Below are 17,639 nucleotides of genomic sequence, written 5' to 3' on the forward strand. Positions count from 1 at the left end.
GTACTGGATGCTACACAAATAAAAACCTCTTCCTAAAAAGCTGATTATCTAAATGAGGGAGGGAGGGAAGGTAAGGGAAGGCCACAAAAGCAGCCTAAGTGACTTGCTCATAGTCATCTACCTTGTCAGGAGCAAGGAAAGAAGGGACATCCTAGGTCTTTCAGACCTATCTAGCGTGCAGGGGTCTGGATCCTACTTCCCTGCTTCATGTCTAATTACTCTTCCCTTTGTTACTGACTGTATTGAAAGAAGCAGACGCACTTGCTGCCCAAAAGCAGAGGCCAAGGACTGAGCAGGGAATAGAATGTGAACTCTTGATGAGGGTAATTAGTCTGGGTATTGCTGCTATCAGCTTTTAGTGGTCCATGCAGAGCTTTTCATTTGCAAGTGTTTTTCAAAGGTTAAAGGTGCAAAAAGGTAGAATGCCTTTTTCAAACCCCAAAATACAGTTTCAGATCTGCCTGTAGCTTTTAAACCATGCCTGGTGAGAACATCACCCCTGGCAGCATTCACACAGGTGGCTAGAGATATAGGGAGGGTAAAAATGACTGGTGACATACCTGAGAGACCAGAGTTAATCCTGACAGTGTTACAAATGTTCTTTTTCTCTGTAACAGGCGATGTGTTGGAAAGTGTTTTTTAAAAATTCATAGAAATCCTGTTTAAATAACACAGTCAGTTGGGTTGATGCAGTTTTATTCAGGTGCTGAACAGCTTACCCTTCCTGCCCCTCTACTCATCGTCCAGGTGGGAGGGAGCTCCACTCCATACATTGCCTTTGAAACTGCAACTCTCATTCTCCTTCACAGTGAGCCCTGGTCCACAGGGAGGCTTTGGTGACTCCCTTTGACTTTGGTGGGAGCTTGGTGTCAGAATAAATCATGGACCAGAGCGCCTTTATGTCACTTTGGCTGTCAGAAAGAACCTTATTGTCACTTGAAGACAGAGAATATTAAGGGAGTAGATTTGCATTGGTGAATACTTCTCCTTCAGCTGTAAATACTGATTTACAGTGCTGCCACCCCTCCATTCCCCTCATCATTGCTCTGTGCCACTGTGAACCCATTCCCTCACATCTGCCAGTGCAGCTGTTTGCATGGCTTCTCTCTGGGTGGGAGTGGAAGCCAAACTAGGGCTCAGAAGCAGACAGAGGTGGTGGTGGTTTGGTTTTTATCAAGTTATTTTTAAGCTGGGTGAGTTCCTGTATCACAGTCACAGAGTAGCCACATCTGCATTTGTGCTGACAGAGCTGAGGGAATGTTGTGTACTGGGTTTGCCACCAAGAATTTGTCTCGTGAAAGCACAGCCTGTGCCAGGAGGGAAGGGATTGCCAACACAGAACTAGCACCTGGTGTAATGAGGCAATCATAAGGAGCCTTAGCACGAACAGAGACTAGACCCATAGATAGCACAACAAAAACATACCAACAAGGAACATGCTTCCAATGAGCAGTTTAAATTTCCTTCTTTTTTTTTTTTCCTTTTTCTTTTTTTGAATTAATGCACAGAAAGGGCTAAAAAAGTGGGAACCTCACTGTACTGTCAAGTGGAGGAACCAGGAACTCTCGCTGTTTGGATGCTCCTTGTTTCTCCAGTCCTTGGGAATGGCTGATGTTTGCCAGAAGAATGAGAAACTTGTTATGAAAGGAGGAGGACTCAGGAGGGTGGCAGTGGCTGTGGGCTGCTGCAGTTCTGCTGTCATGAAGAGCATATTGCCTGCTTTATTTTTGCACCTCTTTCTGGCATTACAAAAGTGTGTTACAAATTTTACAGAGGAAGGGGAGAAAGGAAGAAAAGGGCAAAGGGCCCAGGTATGCTGGCCTAGGGCTCTGCAGTCCTGTTTGTCCTCTGATACTCTTCCAGCTCTGATTTCCTGTCCATGGCGAGTTGCAGCTCCTGCTTGATGATTTCAATCTGCTTCTCCAGCTCTGTAAGCTCTTGCATCACTGAGGTCCTAGCAGCATTGAGGGACTCTGCTTTCCCATTGGTCGTTAAAGAAGCTGGAGTCTCTCTCCTCACCTGTGGCAGGGGGATGTCTTGGTGCTGTCTGATCGTCACCTCATTTTGCCCTTCATCAGTGCAGATATATTTTTTCCGGTGACAGTTGCCTAGATTGGCTGTATTCCACACAGCATGCTGGCTGTTCCCTACATGGGACCTGAACAGAGATGTGAGAGTTAATATGAAATCAGAGCCTGCTCTTGTGTGTATGCAACCCTCCCCTGTGAGCCATTCTACTGGAAAAATATGCTGCTGTTACAAATTACATAGAAATATTATTCCTTTATCCTTGGAATTATTTTCCTAGAGAAGCACAAATCATGAACGTAAATGGCCAAATTTTTGTGATTAAACCATAGCAGAGACTAGAACAGAATCCTAAAATTAATATTCCCTGAAACTTTTTTTATGTTAGTTACGAAATTATGGTCCTCTCAACTCCAGCTCAGGAAGATGTGAGTTCTCCTCCGTAGCTTTCTGAAAGCTTTTGTGGTTGCAATGTCCTAAGTTTATTACAGCGTTAGTCCTTTGTGTGTTTGTACTCTGCTAGCTTGGGCATTTGCTCCCATGGAGGAGGAAAGAACCTGCATAGAGTTGGTGTGGAGAGGTGAAGGGAAAAGCGTGCCCTTGGACTTGAAGTCTTGTTGAGTAGCTGCTTGCGCTTTGGGGGATGGACATGATGATGTGGTGTATCCCAACACTGCAGGTACAGACCTGAGCTTCCTGACGGAACAAACAGACTTTGGAGTTTTTGTGTTGGGGGAGAAATTCCCATTTGGGAACTTTTTCAAATACTTCAATGTTTTCCTGTGGAAAAGTCTTTCCAAAATATTTTGATTCCAGAGAATCTTCTCTTTCTTGGGAATTTCACTCTGCAGCCCTCCCAAATCAGGGCATTTCCCAGGGTTTTTTCCCAAATAGAGGAGCACCCTGTGGCCTCCACTCTCCAACTGGAACATAAGGAAGCACAGAGTTTACTGTTGTGGGGGACGAGCTTGGCTTTCCTACCTGTTTTACCTTTTGGATAGATCTGTGTGCGTTCAATTGATAAACTGAGGTTGAAACTCTGAAGTAGTTGCTCTTAAAACTGTTCCATCATAGAGGTCTTCTGTGGGTATCCTTGGACAAAATGCCTATTAGTGTGAGTTACCAATCAGCAGGTTAAGGAAAAGGATTAAGATTTCAGGATTGGGATTGCTGAAAACAGTTGGTTGCAGGAGGAGTCCGGACCTGGGAGTAGATACTTTTCTCACCTGCCTGCAGAGAAGAAAGTTGGAAAGTGGAAATTTCTTTAGAGGAGGTGGCAATCAGGAGTGTTTTTGAAAAGAGGGGATGGCAGAGAGGGAGGAGGGGAGGCTTTACACAGGAGTGGCAGCCCCAGCCTGGGTCACGCTCTGGAGGGCTCAGGGAATCCCAGTGGGGATGCGTATGCAGGGTTGTTCATTTTTATGTAGATCAGCAATTTTCTCATATTTCAAAATAAAAGATGGGAAGAGTCTCAAGTCTTGTGCTAAACTGGATGTATGTTTTGTGATGCAATTATGTTAGTTCCCTGAAGAGATGAAAACAAAGAAGCGCCACTTAAGCGTTTTCAGACAGGGAATAGGATTAGCCTTGGCAAGTAGAAACTGGCAAAGCATTTCCAGGGCGAAGAGCAGAAGGCCTCCCTGCTGCATTTCCACACAGACAGCTGTCTAGACAAAAAAGGCCACCTAGCAAATGGCAGAACTACTGGCAAGGGGCTGTGGTGCCCAAAGCTGTCTCCCTGCTGTGTAGCTCTGCAGAACCCATGGTCCCCAGGGTCCCGGGCAGCCAACACGCCCAACTTGCCTTGGAGCAGAAGTACATGTCTCAGAGAAGCTGCGGCCCTTTGCTTTGTAAATATTTCTCAGAGTCATCATTAATCCATAATTTCTGATACATTTTTCTTTCGCAAATCAAAACACAGCTTTTTTTGATAAAGTGTTAGTAACTGACATAGCTTCTGTGGCTGCTGGTGGTGGTGCTTTTGTCTGGGTGTCTGGGCAGGTGGTTTTAACAAAGGCCAGAGTCCACAGTTAACACTCAAGTTACATCAAGTAAATAAAACTCTTTACAGTTTGGCTACTGATGCTGAGCAGCTGTCCTAGTTTTTGGAAAGTTATGAACTGAAAAAACCAGTGGCTTTTCTTCCCTGAGGAGAATAGCAGTAGCATAATACAAATTCTGTCCACCTCTTTTCTGTATCTTGGTGCTTTTAATAATTCCACAGTCCCCAGCAGGAATAAAAAACTCTGTAGTAATATAACTGATTTGAGAGCTCTGGGTCGTACCTTGCCACATCAGTGTTCATGCCAAGCTGGGCACCATGTTACTAGGTGTGTTGAGTTAAATTCACTGTAATTTGTGCAAACAGCAGCTCAGACGATGACAAGAGCAAGGACAGTGGGTAGGTGTCCATGCACACACACATGGGCTGGATACTGTGTGGGCAGAAGTTTTTGGGCAAGCAGCACATCTTCATTCTCAATGTTGAAATAATATTTGTGTGCTGCTTCTTTTAAGCCATTCTCTGGGGCTTCTGGCCATGTTCTTGTATTATGAAATTTTTGCACTGCTCAATATTCAGCAAATAATTCAGCTGGTGCTTTTTGTATCACCAAAGATACAGAGAGCCCCCTCCTCTGGAAGACTGTCCTCCGTCTGCGTTAGTGCCTCAGGTTGTGGGAGTGTGAACGCTACCACCCAGTGAGGAGGGTGTAGGAGGAGGAAATGTTTTGCAGCAGTCAGCTCCTGGTACTGCTGTTCGAAGATCAAAAGCAAGGAGTTGCTGTGTGCAAGGATGTGCCACACTATGGGGCTTTGTGGGGCAATAAGATGAAGGAATGAACAGAGGAAATTAATTGCATGTGCTTTTATATACTTGTTTGTATAAAGGCAGTCTAGAAACTTATAGATGCTCACTTCTTATATTTGCTGCCATTAGTTCAGGAATGACAAACTAAACACAACATACATTTCCCTACGTGGGTTTCAGTCATACCAAATATCTAGCAACAGCCTGGAAGACTTTTTTTTTCTATAGTCTGTGGCTGAACTTATCTGTAGAAAAGAAATACTGCTGCCTGTGTCCTTAAAAAGTGCACTAATAGTTTTGAGTTACTGAGCAAATGTATAGTTTTAATAAAATGCCTTGTGTTCCTGGTAGCTATAGATAAGATTGTCTCCTCTTCAGAGGACATAGGCTATGAAAACAAGGCAAGGTTGTTACCTACTTTTTTTCTCCAACAAGAGTTGTTTGAGACAAAGGTTTCTGAAAGGACTGCATTTTCCTCTTCTCAGCTTTATTATTTCTCATTCTAAAAAATAAGAAAGCTGAAAAAGTTTCTAACATACATACTGCCTGACATCTCATTCACTGTAAAGCTATCTCACAGGGCCCTAGTTAGCTGCCAGTGCTTTAGTATGTGAGTAATTAATTACCTAAAACCAAGGCCAGCAGACTTAAAAAACTGCAAAGCCTGTCTTTAGAATGGGTGTGCTTTTATTAGATGTATGCAAAATCATGAAAGAACTAGGTTTAATTAATTCATTTCTCCCTCCTTTGTCAATTCTATCTGGTTTCCTTTTTTTGTTTCTATTATCTTTGGGGTGTATTAGATCCATAAGTAGATATCCAGACACAACATATTTCATTTCAAAGTAATTTTTGTAGTTGTGTTTTAAAGCATGCAAAACTTCCTACCTCTTTTCTACTCGTTTCGTCTTAGGCTGGCATTTGTCTTCAATAAATGAACTGTTCAGAGCACGATGTAATCTCTAGAGGGAAAAGAAGAAAATAAATTAGTAAAAGCAAGATTAAGAATAGCTCCATAAATAGGTAAACAGTTTGGGCTTTGTGTGATGGACTTGTGCCAAAATTATTTTGCACGTTCAGGGATACAAGCAACGTCTGTGCTTTGTCATTACAACAGATTTATTTTCGCATAGTTTCCCAAGGGAGGGCAATGTGAAAGGTTGATAAATAGTTTGCAAACAATCCTTGGTGTTAGAATTCCTCAGAAAAAGAGGAGATCTTGGCAAACTTTGTTATTTTGTTAAGGATCTCTTTCACTGTGCTGCTTTAAAGCAATAGAAGCCCTTCCCTTTTGTGCCTTTTGCTGCAAAGTACCCTCTTCCTTTAGAGCAAACACCTAGAGCAATTTTCTTCCATCATTTTCCCTAGAATAATGAAGGAGGTTACCCAGCACTTCCTGCATGCATCGAAAGTTTGGGAAGCTGTTAACAGTGAGATAAAATGTTCTGCTTAGCCAGTTCAGGATAACAACACTGTTTTTCTCTGGTGTCCAAAAGAGTTGTAAGGTTACACGTGCAAATGGAAAGGTCCCTTCTGTATGCTTTGCAGATGTGAATATTTGAACTGTTTCCTTTGTGCTTCTCATTCCATCATTAAGTAAGCCTCTTCAAATTCCAGAAGCTGCTGTCACACTTCAAATGCTAATCATCAGTGCTCCTGCAACCTTTTACACCTTGTTGTTGTCCAGACTTTCTTAATTAGCCACATGACTTTCACAGGGTTCCTTCTGAATACATACCTGACTTGTATGGAGCCAGTACTTCATCCTGGATTTCTTCTTGATTCGTGGTAGGAACAGTCTGTACACTATGTGTTCCCCAATGGTAGTGAGAATGGACAAGCCAAACCCAATGCACAACATCACAAAGAGCCCAGAAAAATGCTTGATGCCCATTTGCAGTGTCTGTGAATAAAATCAAAAGCGGAAGTTAATGAAGTAGGCTGTTAGTGTATTTTAACAGATACTTCCTTTTTCTCATTGGAAATGTGGTCTGACTGAACACAGAGTGGTAAAATACTGCAGAATAGTCTGGAAACTGTTCACAGCAAAGCCCTTCTGTGCTGCAGAAAGCTCGTTCAATCAGAGCAAAGGACCTGTCATGGGAGTAAGAATCAGCTAAAGACCAGGGAATTTTTTTCCTGTGCTGTTTCCCTGAGGACACTAAGTGTTGAACATGTACGAGAATCCAGTATTTGTGGTGTCTTTGCATTTGTAAAAGCAAATATTGCTTGATGGAATACAGTCAATGAACTGTAGAGCAAGTCCTTCATCAGCACTAAGCTAAGACCTGCTGTTCATTATTTTCTGGGAATTGATCATTAACTCCCCCTTTTTAGGCTTTACCCTTGATGGAAGGTCGTGGAGAAAACATTTTGAAGTAGTAGAACAAACATGGCGCCCATCCACTCCCTACATTAACAGGACTGAAACTGTCTGTTAGGAACCCTGACTGCAATTATGAAAAACAGGAACACTCTCACCTTCTTCTGCTGACCCACCATTTTCATGTAGGGTAGGAAGCCTTTAATTAATTTGAGTCTGTTACTGGCATTAATCATGTCTGAAGACCAAGTAACCATGTACGGCAGCAATCTGTACTACAAATACCTGCACCCCAATGGGTGGGTCAGGTTTGCATGTTACGTATAATCTTAGTACCTTTATTCTCATGCCTCCGTAACTCAGTTATGAGTTTATCAGTAACTAAAACCTCTTGCTAGTAATTACTGCCAGCAGACTACTTTGGAAATATTTCTAAGCATACAAGTTCTACTTGTGCCTTTCTATTAAAGAATGTTATTCCCCATGTCAGAAAAAAAGGAGCAGAAAATTGCTTTGGGTGGGGTTGTGTGTCAGGAGGTGGTATCTGGGATGCTATAACCCTGGATAATTGACCTGTGAGTTCCTTCAGTTTGTTCTTAGTTTGGTGGGTGGGTGATGGTGGGGATTGTGCTTTGTTATGACTATAGCTGCGTAATCCAGAAAAGCAATTGAATTTAGTCGAAAGAAATTACAGAATGTTTGAAGAATCTTGTTACAAAGTCATTTTAAGCCACGGAGTCGATTAGTGTAGTCCATTGAAGTTGAAGGCTTGGAAGTCCCTTTGTGTACTTTTGTTGGGTGATTGTGAGCAGTATTTCTTCTGGTCTTCTTATTTGATTTCTGTTCTTTAAAACACAATGATACGAGATAGCGTATCACAGATTTTTAACAAGAGCAGAGCTTCAGCAATCTAGCAGAGTGAGAACTTTTGCATGTGGCACTGGCAGTGAACTCTTATTTTGGGGGTTCTCTGCCAAAATCAACCTGCTTGCCCCAAAGTGCACTGAGCAGAATTTTTGGGAAGAGAATTTTTGTACCAGTGAATAAACATGTCAGGCTGGTGAAGGGTATAATGGGTGTATAAAAGCAGTTTCTAAAGAAACTTACTGCAGCCTGGAAAGGAAAGTGGAAAACCACAAGAAAGTGAATCTAGGGTAGAAGGGTGTCAAGAGTATTGGCACAAGGGTTTCCTGATGCTGAGAGTGCATCGGTTCAACCTAAAAGCAAAACTTCCCTCTCAGCATTGGAATTTCTTGTTGGCAAGAGCCTGTTGTCCCATACTTTGTCTTTCCAGTTAGGGGAACAGGAGGGTGACACAAAAATCACAGGTGGTAATGCTTCAAGCCACTGAAAAACCAAAGTGTTTGACTAGAGGTCTGTGTTACCTGGCCTGTTTCTTAATTAGCAGTGAAGCCCAGCTTTTAGCCCATATAGCATAAAAGCAGCGTGAGGCCCCATGTCTGACATTTTTCTTAGAGGTCTTTAGGCCAAGACCTCAGTACAGCCCATCTCTGAACTCAGCATATTTAAGTACCTGTAAGAAGCAAAGAGACGGCTATGCGTACTAGCTGAACATATCGGTTAAATGTGCTTTTGTTAATTCTCCAAGAAGCACTAATGCAAATTACTTGCTTCCTGAAAAGAATGTTCAAGGGCAAGTATGAAACAACTTCCTTAGAGATTTAGAGTTAACAGTAGATATAAGGATAAACTGAATGAGAAATAGAATAATAATTAAAAAGGAATAGATTTGCTCAGTTATCTGAAGAACACCCCTCTGTGTCTATATATATTCCCAGGTTACTGCTCTTTGGTGTCATACAGAACAACAGTCTATGAGTGGGCATTGCTATAAACTCCCTTGGTGGCAGGAACCAGTGAATCAGCTGGGTGAAGGTCCTTTTGCTTAGCTACTTGAGAAGTAATGCAGAAGTCCCAAAGGCAGGGGACATCAGTAAGGAGGCCTGATCTGCTAGGGTTAGGTTGCTGTATGGTAGGGAGCATTTATATTGCTCTGAGAATAGGAACTAGGTTTCATGGCATATGATAAAACTCTAGCCATTCAAAATAATAATAATAATAAAAAGAGACACAGTGGCAATTGCAGTGGGGATTCCTGCATGCCTGAGATGTCTCCTCCAGTCTGAGGCTGGTGTTTGATGCCACTCAGTACTGCTGCAGAGAGAACACTTGGCCAGCTCCTTACATGAAAAATAACTCCCTTGTCTTCAGTAAAGCTGCTCTGATTTATGCTGATGAGGGTCTGGCTCACTGTCCTGTCAGCTCTGCAGAATAGTTTTCTACCTTCCCTGGAAACAGGTGAAAGAAGTTCCACCACTGGCATCTCAGATGCGTTTTTCATTTGTAATGGATAGCTTGTGAAATTGTCCCAAACAAGACATCTTTTCCTAGGAAAGGAAATGCCAAAACAAACCATCAATAATATTTCATCTAGCAATACAGAAAATAATGCATTGAAAGAGCTGCCTGATAAAGGCTGCACAGTAGAGGGAAATTTTTGAGACTAAATTAAGTGGGGAAATGAGGTAGGGGAGAAATAATTAGCACAGTGTGTCTTACAGTGTATGAAGTGATTATTTATAGCAGTATCAGCACATTTACATACCATTGTAAAAAGGCAATTTATCAGCTGTTCACAATTACTGTAGACACACATGTTAAATAATAAAGGAAACCATCTTATAGAGGCATCTCTCATTTTCATAGCTTCATGCTGATCAGTATCAGAGCAGCTCTACTACTTATTTTGTAGTTTGTTCATGTATTTGTAGGTGCATATATAGAATATATTTGGAAAGAGCAGCAATAAATTGGATTCTCTGTATCACTGCTTTCCTCTTTGCTGAAGTGGTAGGGGGTTAGGTATGTGTGTGTTAAGTCTTTGCTGGCTATTGCCAGAAAACCAACTGATGACTTTCTCTACTGAAATATCTTCTTTCCTTTCCTTTTTTGGGGGGACAGAATAAAAGCCCATAATGTGGTGTATTCTCTGTTAAGCCAGGATAAAAACACAGTCCTTGCTCCAACTTTGTAATCATAAATTCAGGAGGTAGCTCCCTGCATCTTAGGAGAAGGAACTCAATTATGCCCATGAGGTGGTTCTGAAGCCATGAGCAACCACAGTCAATCCTGTGATTATTGCAGCTAACGCGTGCTAAGCACTACACTGGCAACAGCCTCTAAGTTATTTGCCACTTGCAAATTGGGAAATTGGCAGTTTCTGAAAACCAACAAATACAAGAACAGAAATGGAGGTATCTGCTTTTTTTATGTATCCTTGGAGAGACTTTTCTAATTTATCAACCGATATCTGCAGTTGCTACCTAAACATTTCCTGCTGTTTCCTCCATAGTTATAGGCTTTTAGTTTGGGCCCTGAAGAGAAGGAAGGGGATACAGAGACGAGAGTTTGATATTTGCATCCTCTTTGAAGGGGGGAGCAGAGACAAAAAACAGCATTCAGTGATTTCATTATTGGATCTCATGGGCAAAACTCCTGCTTTACTCCCTGCTACAAGAGACTGTAAATGATTTACTCTCTCTGGTTGCACTGAGAGCAGTGAATAAGCCATCAAATAGGTCTGTGGTCCATCTTTGGCTAATTAGAGGCCTCTAAAGATTTTTGTGGATACTTTGTAGCTTGGCAGCACTGCACAGGTATTAGTGCTACGCACTGCTGAACCCAAATACTAAATAGGGGTATCACGTGTGTATTAGCTATAATAATAAGCTATCCTTTTTGACAGCATTTTCCCCACAAGGATTTTAAAAAGCTTTGCTGAGATCAGGAAGTTAAATTTTGCAGCACCTCTGTGAAGAAGGAATTATTTCCAGCTTTACTAGAGATAAATGGATACGAAGGGCAGATTTCAAAACTCATTTGGGCATCTCAGTAGGTTTGCAAAATCCTACAGCTGCTGATGCTTGTATTTAGGTAACTAAACAGTATTAAAACCTGTCCCTGTCTCCAGATTGTGGCATTTTGTGTAGCTGCAGAGACTGTTAGTTATTCATTGTTCGTTGTGATGGCTTTCTGTGCTCTCAGAGAAGTGGAAGCACTGAAGTAGTATGTATTTAATCTCTTTAGAGAGATTACCCTTAGCAAAGAAAGACATGTGACTGTGGCTTTAGGGTTTCAAGTGCCAAATTTTAAGATACTGTAAATCACTGTCTCACATTAGGAAGACAAGTTCCTTTCCCTTCTTGTAAGGAGCTTTGCACAGATGTGGAAAAACACTTCCTTTTGTAATAGATCTTTTTCTTTCAACTCATCCATTATCCAAGACCTGTCCACAGTGGGAAGAACAACAATACACATATCATCTGAATTAGGTACTGAGATGTTTGCTTCTGTGTTATTACAGGCTGGTGCATTGCGAGTTACAGCTTTGTCTCCTCAAATAGTGAACTATTTTTTTTTTCAGTTTCAATAGGTGAATCTAAATCTGCTACTCATTTCCAGGAGACTCAAAACATGCTTTTTCTGACTCTGTTGTCAGAATCCATACTCAATACACTCCTTTCTTCAGGATCATTGCATAAAGTATTTTTTTCCCCAGGGCAAGTCCAGGTGCCACTGGCTCTTCCCACACTGAGATGACCCCTTTACAATGCAATGTCTGTCATTTTGTGATAACCTTCTTCATAATGATCCCAGTCCTCCAGTGGGCAAGGACCAGCTCTCCTCCCCAGACAGCATATGTGCAGACTGAGCAAATTGTCTTGGAAGCAAAATCTTTGTTCCTGTTCGTGTGTTTGTTTTTCATGCACTAGTAACAAGGTACTGTGAAAGGTGACTGATAGGCAGCTTTTATATATGAGCACAAGGCAGTTCGTTCCATTTGTGGAGGGGTCTGCATGGCCTTCTTTTGACGCCTGCAGTCCACCAGAGACAAACATATAAACCACAGTTTCAAGGTAATGGCTAGAAAAATGACTGTTGAGTTGTCAAATGATTGGTATAAAAAAAAGGAAACTAACTGTTGACCTTTAAGGAGACTGGGCAAAACTCAGAGCAGAAAGGGACAATTTGTTGGATGACAATGGGATGAAATCATGGCAAGATGAATGAGGCGCTGTCTGATTGTGCACCCTGGGTGATGCCAAGGCCAAAGATCACCAATTCAGGCACAAGCCACAGCAGGTCAAGTTTGAGCAAGTTCCTTCAAAGACGCTGGAGAAGAGCCATCAGAGATCCCACCACTGATGAGAGAAGAAGAGAGAATGAAAGGACTTCTGTCTTTACTGTGTGCCTGGCCTGGATCAGATGGAAGCCCATGGTCAATGACCAATCCCCACCATTAGTGGCATGGACCTCTCCCTCAGGCACTGGCAGGAGGTGTGCAGCACTATGCCTTCCCCAGTGTCCGCACCCATGGAAAGTAGTGGGTCTGCAGTAACAGGGTCAGTTTGGGCTGCCATTATGTGTATGTTTGCATATACTGTTATTGTAAATGTCACCTTAGATGCTGTTTGTGTGAAGCATCAATAAGTTGTTGATGTTAATAGTTGGGATAGCATTACGTAACAATACATGATTTTTTATTCCATGTACTGGTTGTTAACTGACTGAACAGCCAGTCTATGTGCAAATCAGTCTTTAAGTTTTAGAGCTTCAATTGTCCTGTGACACTTGTGAATAGAGAATATATAAGCCTTTCAAGTGAAATAGAGGATACAGTTTTAACAATAACATTTTAAAAAATGTAGCTTAAAAGCTATGAAGCAGCCTGTATGCATAGTTAGCTTTTCCCAAAGCCCGACTGCTCCCTGGACCAGGAGGGGGCCTTCTCTTTCATACTGTCTGGAGAAACCACAGTGTGCCAGCTCATCTTCTAAACACTCTGCCCTGATCATTACTGCCTGTTCTGAGCAGTCAAAACCACTGCTAATTGATAGGCAACTTGCTTGTTCAGGCCATCCACCCTGCCTGCTGTCATAGTGGCTTAGTGCTGTAGCTGTTTCGCTGCCATGAGCAGAAAGTTGCAAAGCTGCCAATTCACTGTATTTTGGTTCCCCAATATGCCACAGAAAGTATGAATTTGCAGTCTCTCCTGACCTTGGGTGGAGCTAATGTGCTGGAGGGGAAAGTCCTAGGAGTCTGGCTCCTGCTGAAGTGGCATTGAGAATAACAGCAGGGTAGAGGAAGGGCTAAGTGTATTGTATGCAAATTGAAAACAAATTACACCGATTATGTCCAGATGTAATATGTGCAAATATAACTCTGTCAACCCCACTTCCCTCCTGCATCATGCTCTGCCCTAAGTAGTGACTTAGCAAATTTACAACAAAGAAATTCCTCTGAGACTAGAATATGACAATTTTAAATCAAGAGTACTCAAGTGATATTGCTAGTGGCTAGCAATCAGTGTGAACAGTCACTGCTACCAACAATTACAATTACTTGTGGTGGAGAAGGTAAGATGCAATTCACTGCAGCAATTCCTTCTAAGTTTGAGTTAGCTGCATCCCCCATGAATGATCCAATGGGCGCTGGCCAGAGTAAGATGCTTTGGACAAGTGCTTTTGCTGAAGAGGTTCACACAAAACAGTGGAGTCAAGCCCTACTGACCTCTGCACTTTCAAACTCATCTTTATTTGGCTTCTCAGCTTGAGGAGTCACTGCAAATTTTCTAGCCCCAGTCTGAATCATGCCTTTTAAAGACAACTTTGTTTTCAAATGCAATTTAGAATGAGCAAAGTGCTGCCAGATAGAGATACATGGAAAGAGCTAGCAGTGAGTTTTGTCACTGGAAATACAATTTCCCGGTATAAGATTAGAAAAAATTGAAGAGTAGGAAGATGAATCTCAAAACAAATCTAAAGAAAAATTAACCTCGGTGGGCAAGAGTGGCAGGTGGATAAGAATCAGGTACAGTCTAAAGAGGTAATAACAAAAAAGGAAGATTGCTATTTCACCCGTTTAAAGGCTATACTGATCAATATTTCACCTACATATGTTCCCATTTTTGGGTCATTACCCTTGGTCAACAGGCACAGACCAAATTTATCACAAAGACATAGAAAAATAGAAAGCCTTACTCCAGCTACCAAAAGGCAATTGCTGGGTCTTAGTTTGGCATATAATCCATGTGAATGACTACCCACTTAGAAGCTGAGACTTTTTAAAAAATTAATTATTTGCTTCTGTGTTGAACATTGTCCACACTTCAGTGAATCTGTTGAATGTTGCTGTGACTGACTGCAGGGAGTTAAATAACAGAGATTTCTGTGCTGTATAGGAGTAAAGGATACAAACTGACATAAAGATAAGACAAAGAATAATTCCCATCCTTCTTGATGTAATGATGGAGTAGCTATGGTTTAGAGAGTGTCTGCTGCTTGGCCCTGTTTAGTTTAGTAAATTTGTCCCAGCTGTGAAATTGCAAGTTCTAAAATCTGCAAGTTCTTGGCCAAGCGGAGTAGGTGAAGAGGAGGGTATGCTCATGGGAGATGAGGTAGAAGTAGAATAATTCAGGAAGAGGAAGGTCTGGACTTAGCAGAGCTTATCCTACAACGGCACACACTTACAAGGAAGTGGTCTTCTGTTTCTGCTCGCTCTTTCTGATTGCATAAGGCCTTTGAGTATGTGAGGCCTTGTTCAAAGACAGTCTTTTGAGTGACTTCAGAGTCCTTCAGTTCAGTTACCTGAACCAGCTTGCTGGACCTTGGTCTCTGGAGAAAAAAACTCAGTTATGCATGTTGGGTTAGCACAACTGAAGACTAAATAAGGACTACAGTCAGATAACCAGCCCCCAAGCAGCTAGACCTGCCTTCCTTTCTGGCCATCACGTGAGAGTTACACTCAAAAGACTGAATTACTTTAAAGCACAGTGCGTCTTCCAGCTGTGACCCCATGCTTAAAAACTCCTGCTATCCAACACTGAGAAAAAAAGGAATTCCATAACCTATTCATGTGACAAAATCATATTATTTTTTTTTTTCAGACTGGAGCAGCTTTTTTCTCACCTCCTCTCCCTTTGTTGGCAGGCCTTGAGGAATCTTTGAGTACTTACACCATGCAACTGTTTTTTTCATGCCATGAACACAGGGAATTTAAGGCTTACCTGAAAACCAGTGACTCTCAGTATTGCATGCATTGAACATGAAGGAGTTAATGAAAATCTAGCAAAGAAGCAAAAGAAGCAAAAGAAGCAAAAGAACTGGGTTTGCCTCAGAGAAAATCTACTAGCAATAGCTGTGCAGGAAAATGGTAAGGTCTTTCCTCATATTTTTAAATTGCAAAGGGCTTTCAGAAGAGTAACTGTAAAAACGACATGCTGCCTATTAGATTTTTTTCTCTCCACTTTGAATGCAAGGTGTTCTATCTTTGCTCATGTTTGTTTTTCTTCTCAAAAGGACAAATCCAATTGGTTTTATAATATGCCTTCTGCAGTTTGACCAGCCAGGGCTTATTTTTTCTACTACTGTATTTGCTACAGCAGAAAAAAAGTTCCTGTTTCTAGAAACAGTCGTGAGATCCTAAGGCTTAGAGCAATCGTCTCCAAACTTTTTTTGATCACACACCTCTATCAGTAACTTTTTGAGCATGCACCCCCATATATGTATATTTATTTATAATTTATATACATATATATATTACTGAAGTTCTAATACTGTCTTCCTGCAACCCAGTGGATCATCTCACACACTCCCAGGGGCTGGAGGTACCCCACTCTAGAGACCACTGGCTTAAAGCAGCAAGTATGTCTTCTGGGAGAAAAACAGTACTACATAAAACTGTATCATTTAACTGGAAGATGTTTAGAAATGATTCTGTGTCTTAGCTATTTCTCTAGAAATACAGAGAATACAGCCCTGGGTACAACTACTGGAGTAAGATTCTCGTGATCAAAGGAAGCTCCTTATGTCTCATCACTGGGGAAATTACTAAGAAGGTAAGTTTGTCTCTGCTATAATAGTTTTCAGTTTTAAGACAGTTTAAATTTACCATTGGGTAATTTTCATGAGATTTAATTCAAAAGATTGTGTTAAAAAGTAGAGTAACAAGAGGTCATTGAATGAAGTGCTTGTCAGGAACAGATGTGTCAGCTACATTAAAAAGAAAATTCCCCAGATACATGTCTTGTTAGATGATAATATAATCTTCAGATAAGCTAGATCAGAAATAGCAGTGAATACACACTTTTGTTTAAATGTGCTTTCTTGTGTTGAATTAATCACAGAAAAAAAGAAAAAATTAAGTTGAATAAAAATAAATTGAATTTTCTTCTATGAATGTCTGATGTTAAAATATAATTTATTTCATATTGACACAATCTTAATGAAAAAGTAAAAAACGTAGTAAGAGATGCAGAAATACCCCAACAATCTATGTATTAAAAAAGTCAAATAAAGATTTTCTTTGTCTTATGTCCAAAAAATGCTATTTTTCTGGTGATTTAGTCAGCAGTCAGAGGTTTGCAGACAAGATGCTCAGGTGACCATTGAAGAGGGGGAGTCAGAGCCCTAGGAAGCTGGGCTACTCTTCTAGGGGAGAACGGCCATGCCACCACTTCCTTTGGTAACACGTAGGGTTGGTTTGATATTTGGCTGAACACTCTGAGGAGGAGATAGCATAATTCTAGCTACTTGTTTTGTACTAGTGAGAATATGTAACCTATGTCTTTTGGAAAATCTTGAACTAAAGTGTATGCTCTAAGCTTCAGGCATGCTGGATCTTTTGATTCCTCAGTACTTTATCTTTTTTTACTTGACAGTCTAGGGAACTTGACAAAACCCTGCTATTCTGACAAGAAAATTCTTTTTCTCATAAATAATGGCCTACATCTTCAGCTGCCATCAGCTGGCATAACTCCTCTGATTTGATACCAGGATGTAATCCATGGAGATTTACTTCCATTTCCTGTAGATCTACTTAGATGTGAGACCTGCTTCTCTTCTGTTCTTAGCATGATATCTTAGTGGACCGTTTCTGGGCTGAAGTTCTATCTTTGGTACAAGTAGCTGCCACCCATGTTAGGAAGCGGTCAGGGTTATATTAGAAATTTTGGATGTACTAAATTCCCACTCTCTCTGCTTCTTTTGCTCTTGTTGGTCTCTGTGTTAGCTATTCTACCTATTGCTCCCATGTGAGATGGTTCAGAATCACTGACAGATCCTGTAGATGGTGATATACATAACTGAGTGGAATCAGATAGATTTGTTGTGCAGTGTGCCAGATCACTTTTTTAATGCTATGTTACATGCCCTGTTTGCCTCCAGAAGTGCTCTCTGATGCATGCACTGCACGCCTAACTTAGCAGCACAGTCTTACTGATGTTTTTCTTGTGCTCTGATCTGAATGCTGCTGGGCTTAGCATCTCTTGCTTTTGAAGCCTAATGCTTCCCTTCAGCTGCAGCCCGTATCTGTCATGTGTGTATGTGTACTGGACATTGCGAATAAGGAGAAATAATTGGCAACTTGAGCAAATCCTCATTTACGTGACCCAAGTTCATC

General features: G+C 41.3%; 1 protein-coding gene across 1 annotated transcript in view; it reads right to left on the reverse strand.

The window, feature by feature from the left end:
• Positions 1–679: 679 nt before the first annotated feature.
• GRIN3A (glutamate ionotropic receptor NMDA type subunit 3A) overlaps positions 680–17,639 on the reverse strand; it is a 74,931-nt gene continuing 57,971 nt past the window's right edge. Inside the window, exons 7-9 of the mRNA XM_069776621.1 lie at positions 6,576–6,740; positions 5,726–5,799; positions 680–2,158 (exon numbers count right to left, since the gene is read on the reverse strand). Coding sequence (XP_069632722.1) covers positions 1,822–2,158; positions 5,726–5,799; positions 6,576–6,740 — 576 coding nt within the window. The 3' untranslated portion in view covers positions 680–1,821. The remainder of the gene's footprint in view (positions 2,159–5,725; positions 5,800–6,575; positions 6,741–17,639) is intronic.

Source organism: Haliaeetus albicilla, chromosome Z (assembly GCF_947461875.1).
Source record: "Haliaeetus albicilla chromosome Z, bHalAlb1.1, whole genome shotgun sequence".
In the NCBI taxonomy this organism is placed as follows: Eukaryota; Metazoa; Chordata; class Aves; order Accipitriformes; family Accipitridae; genus Haliaeetus; species Haliaeetus albicilla.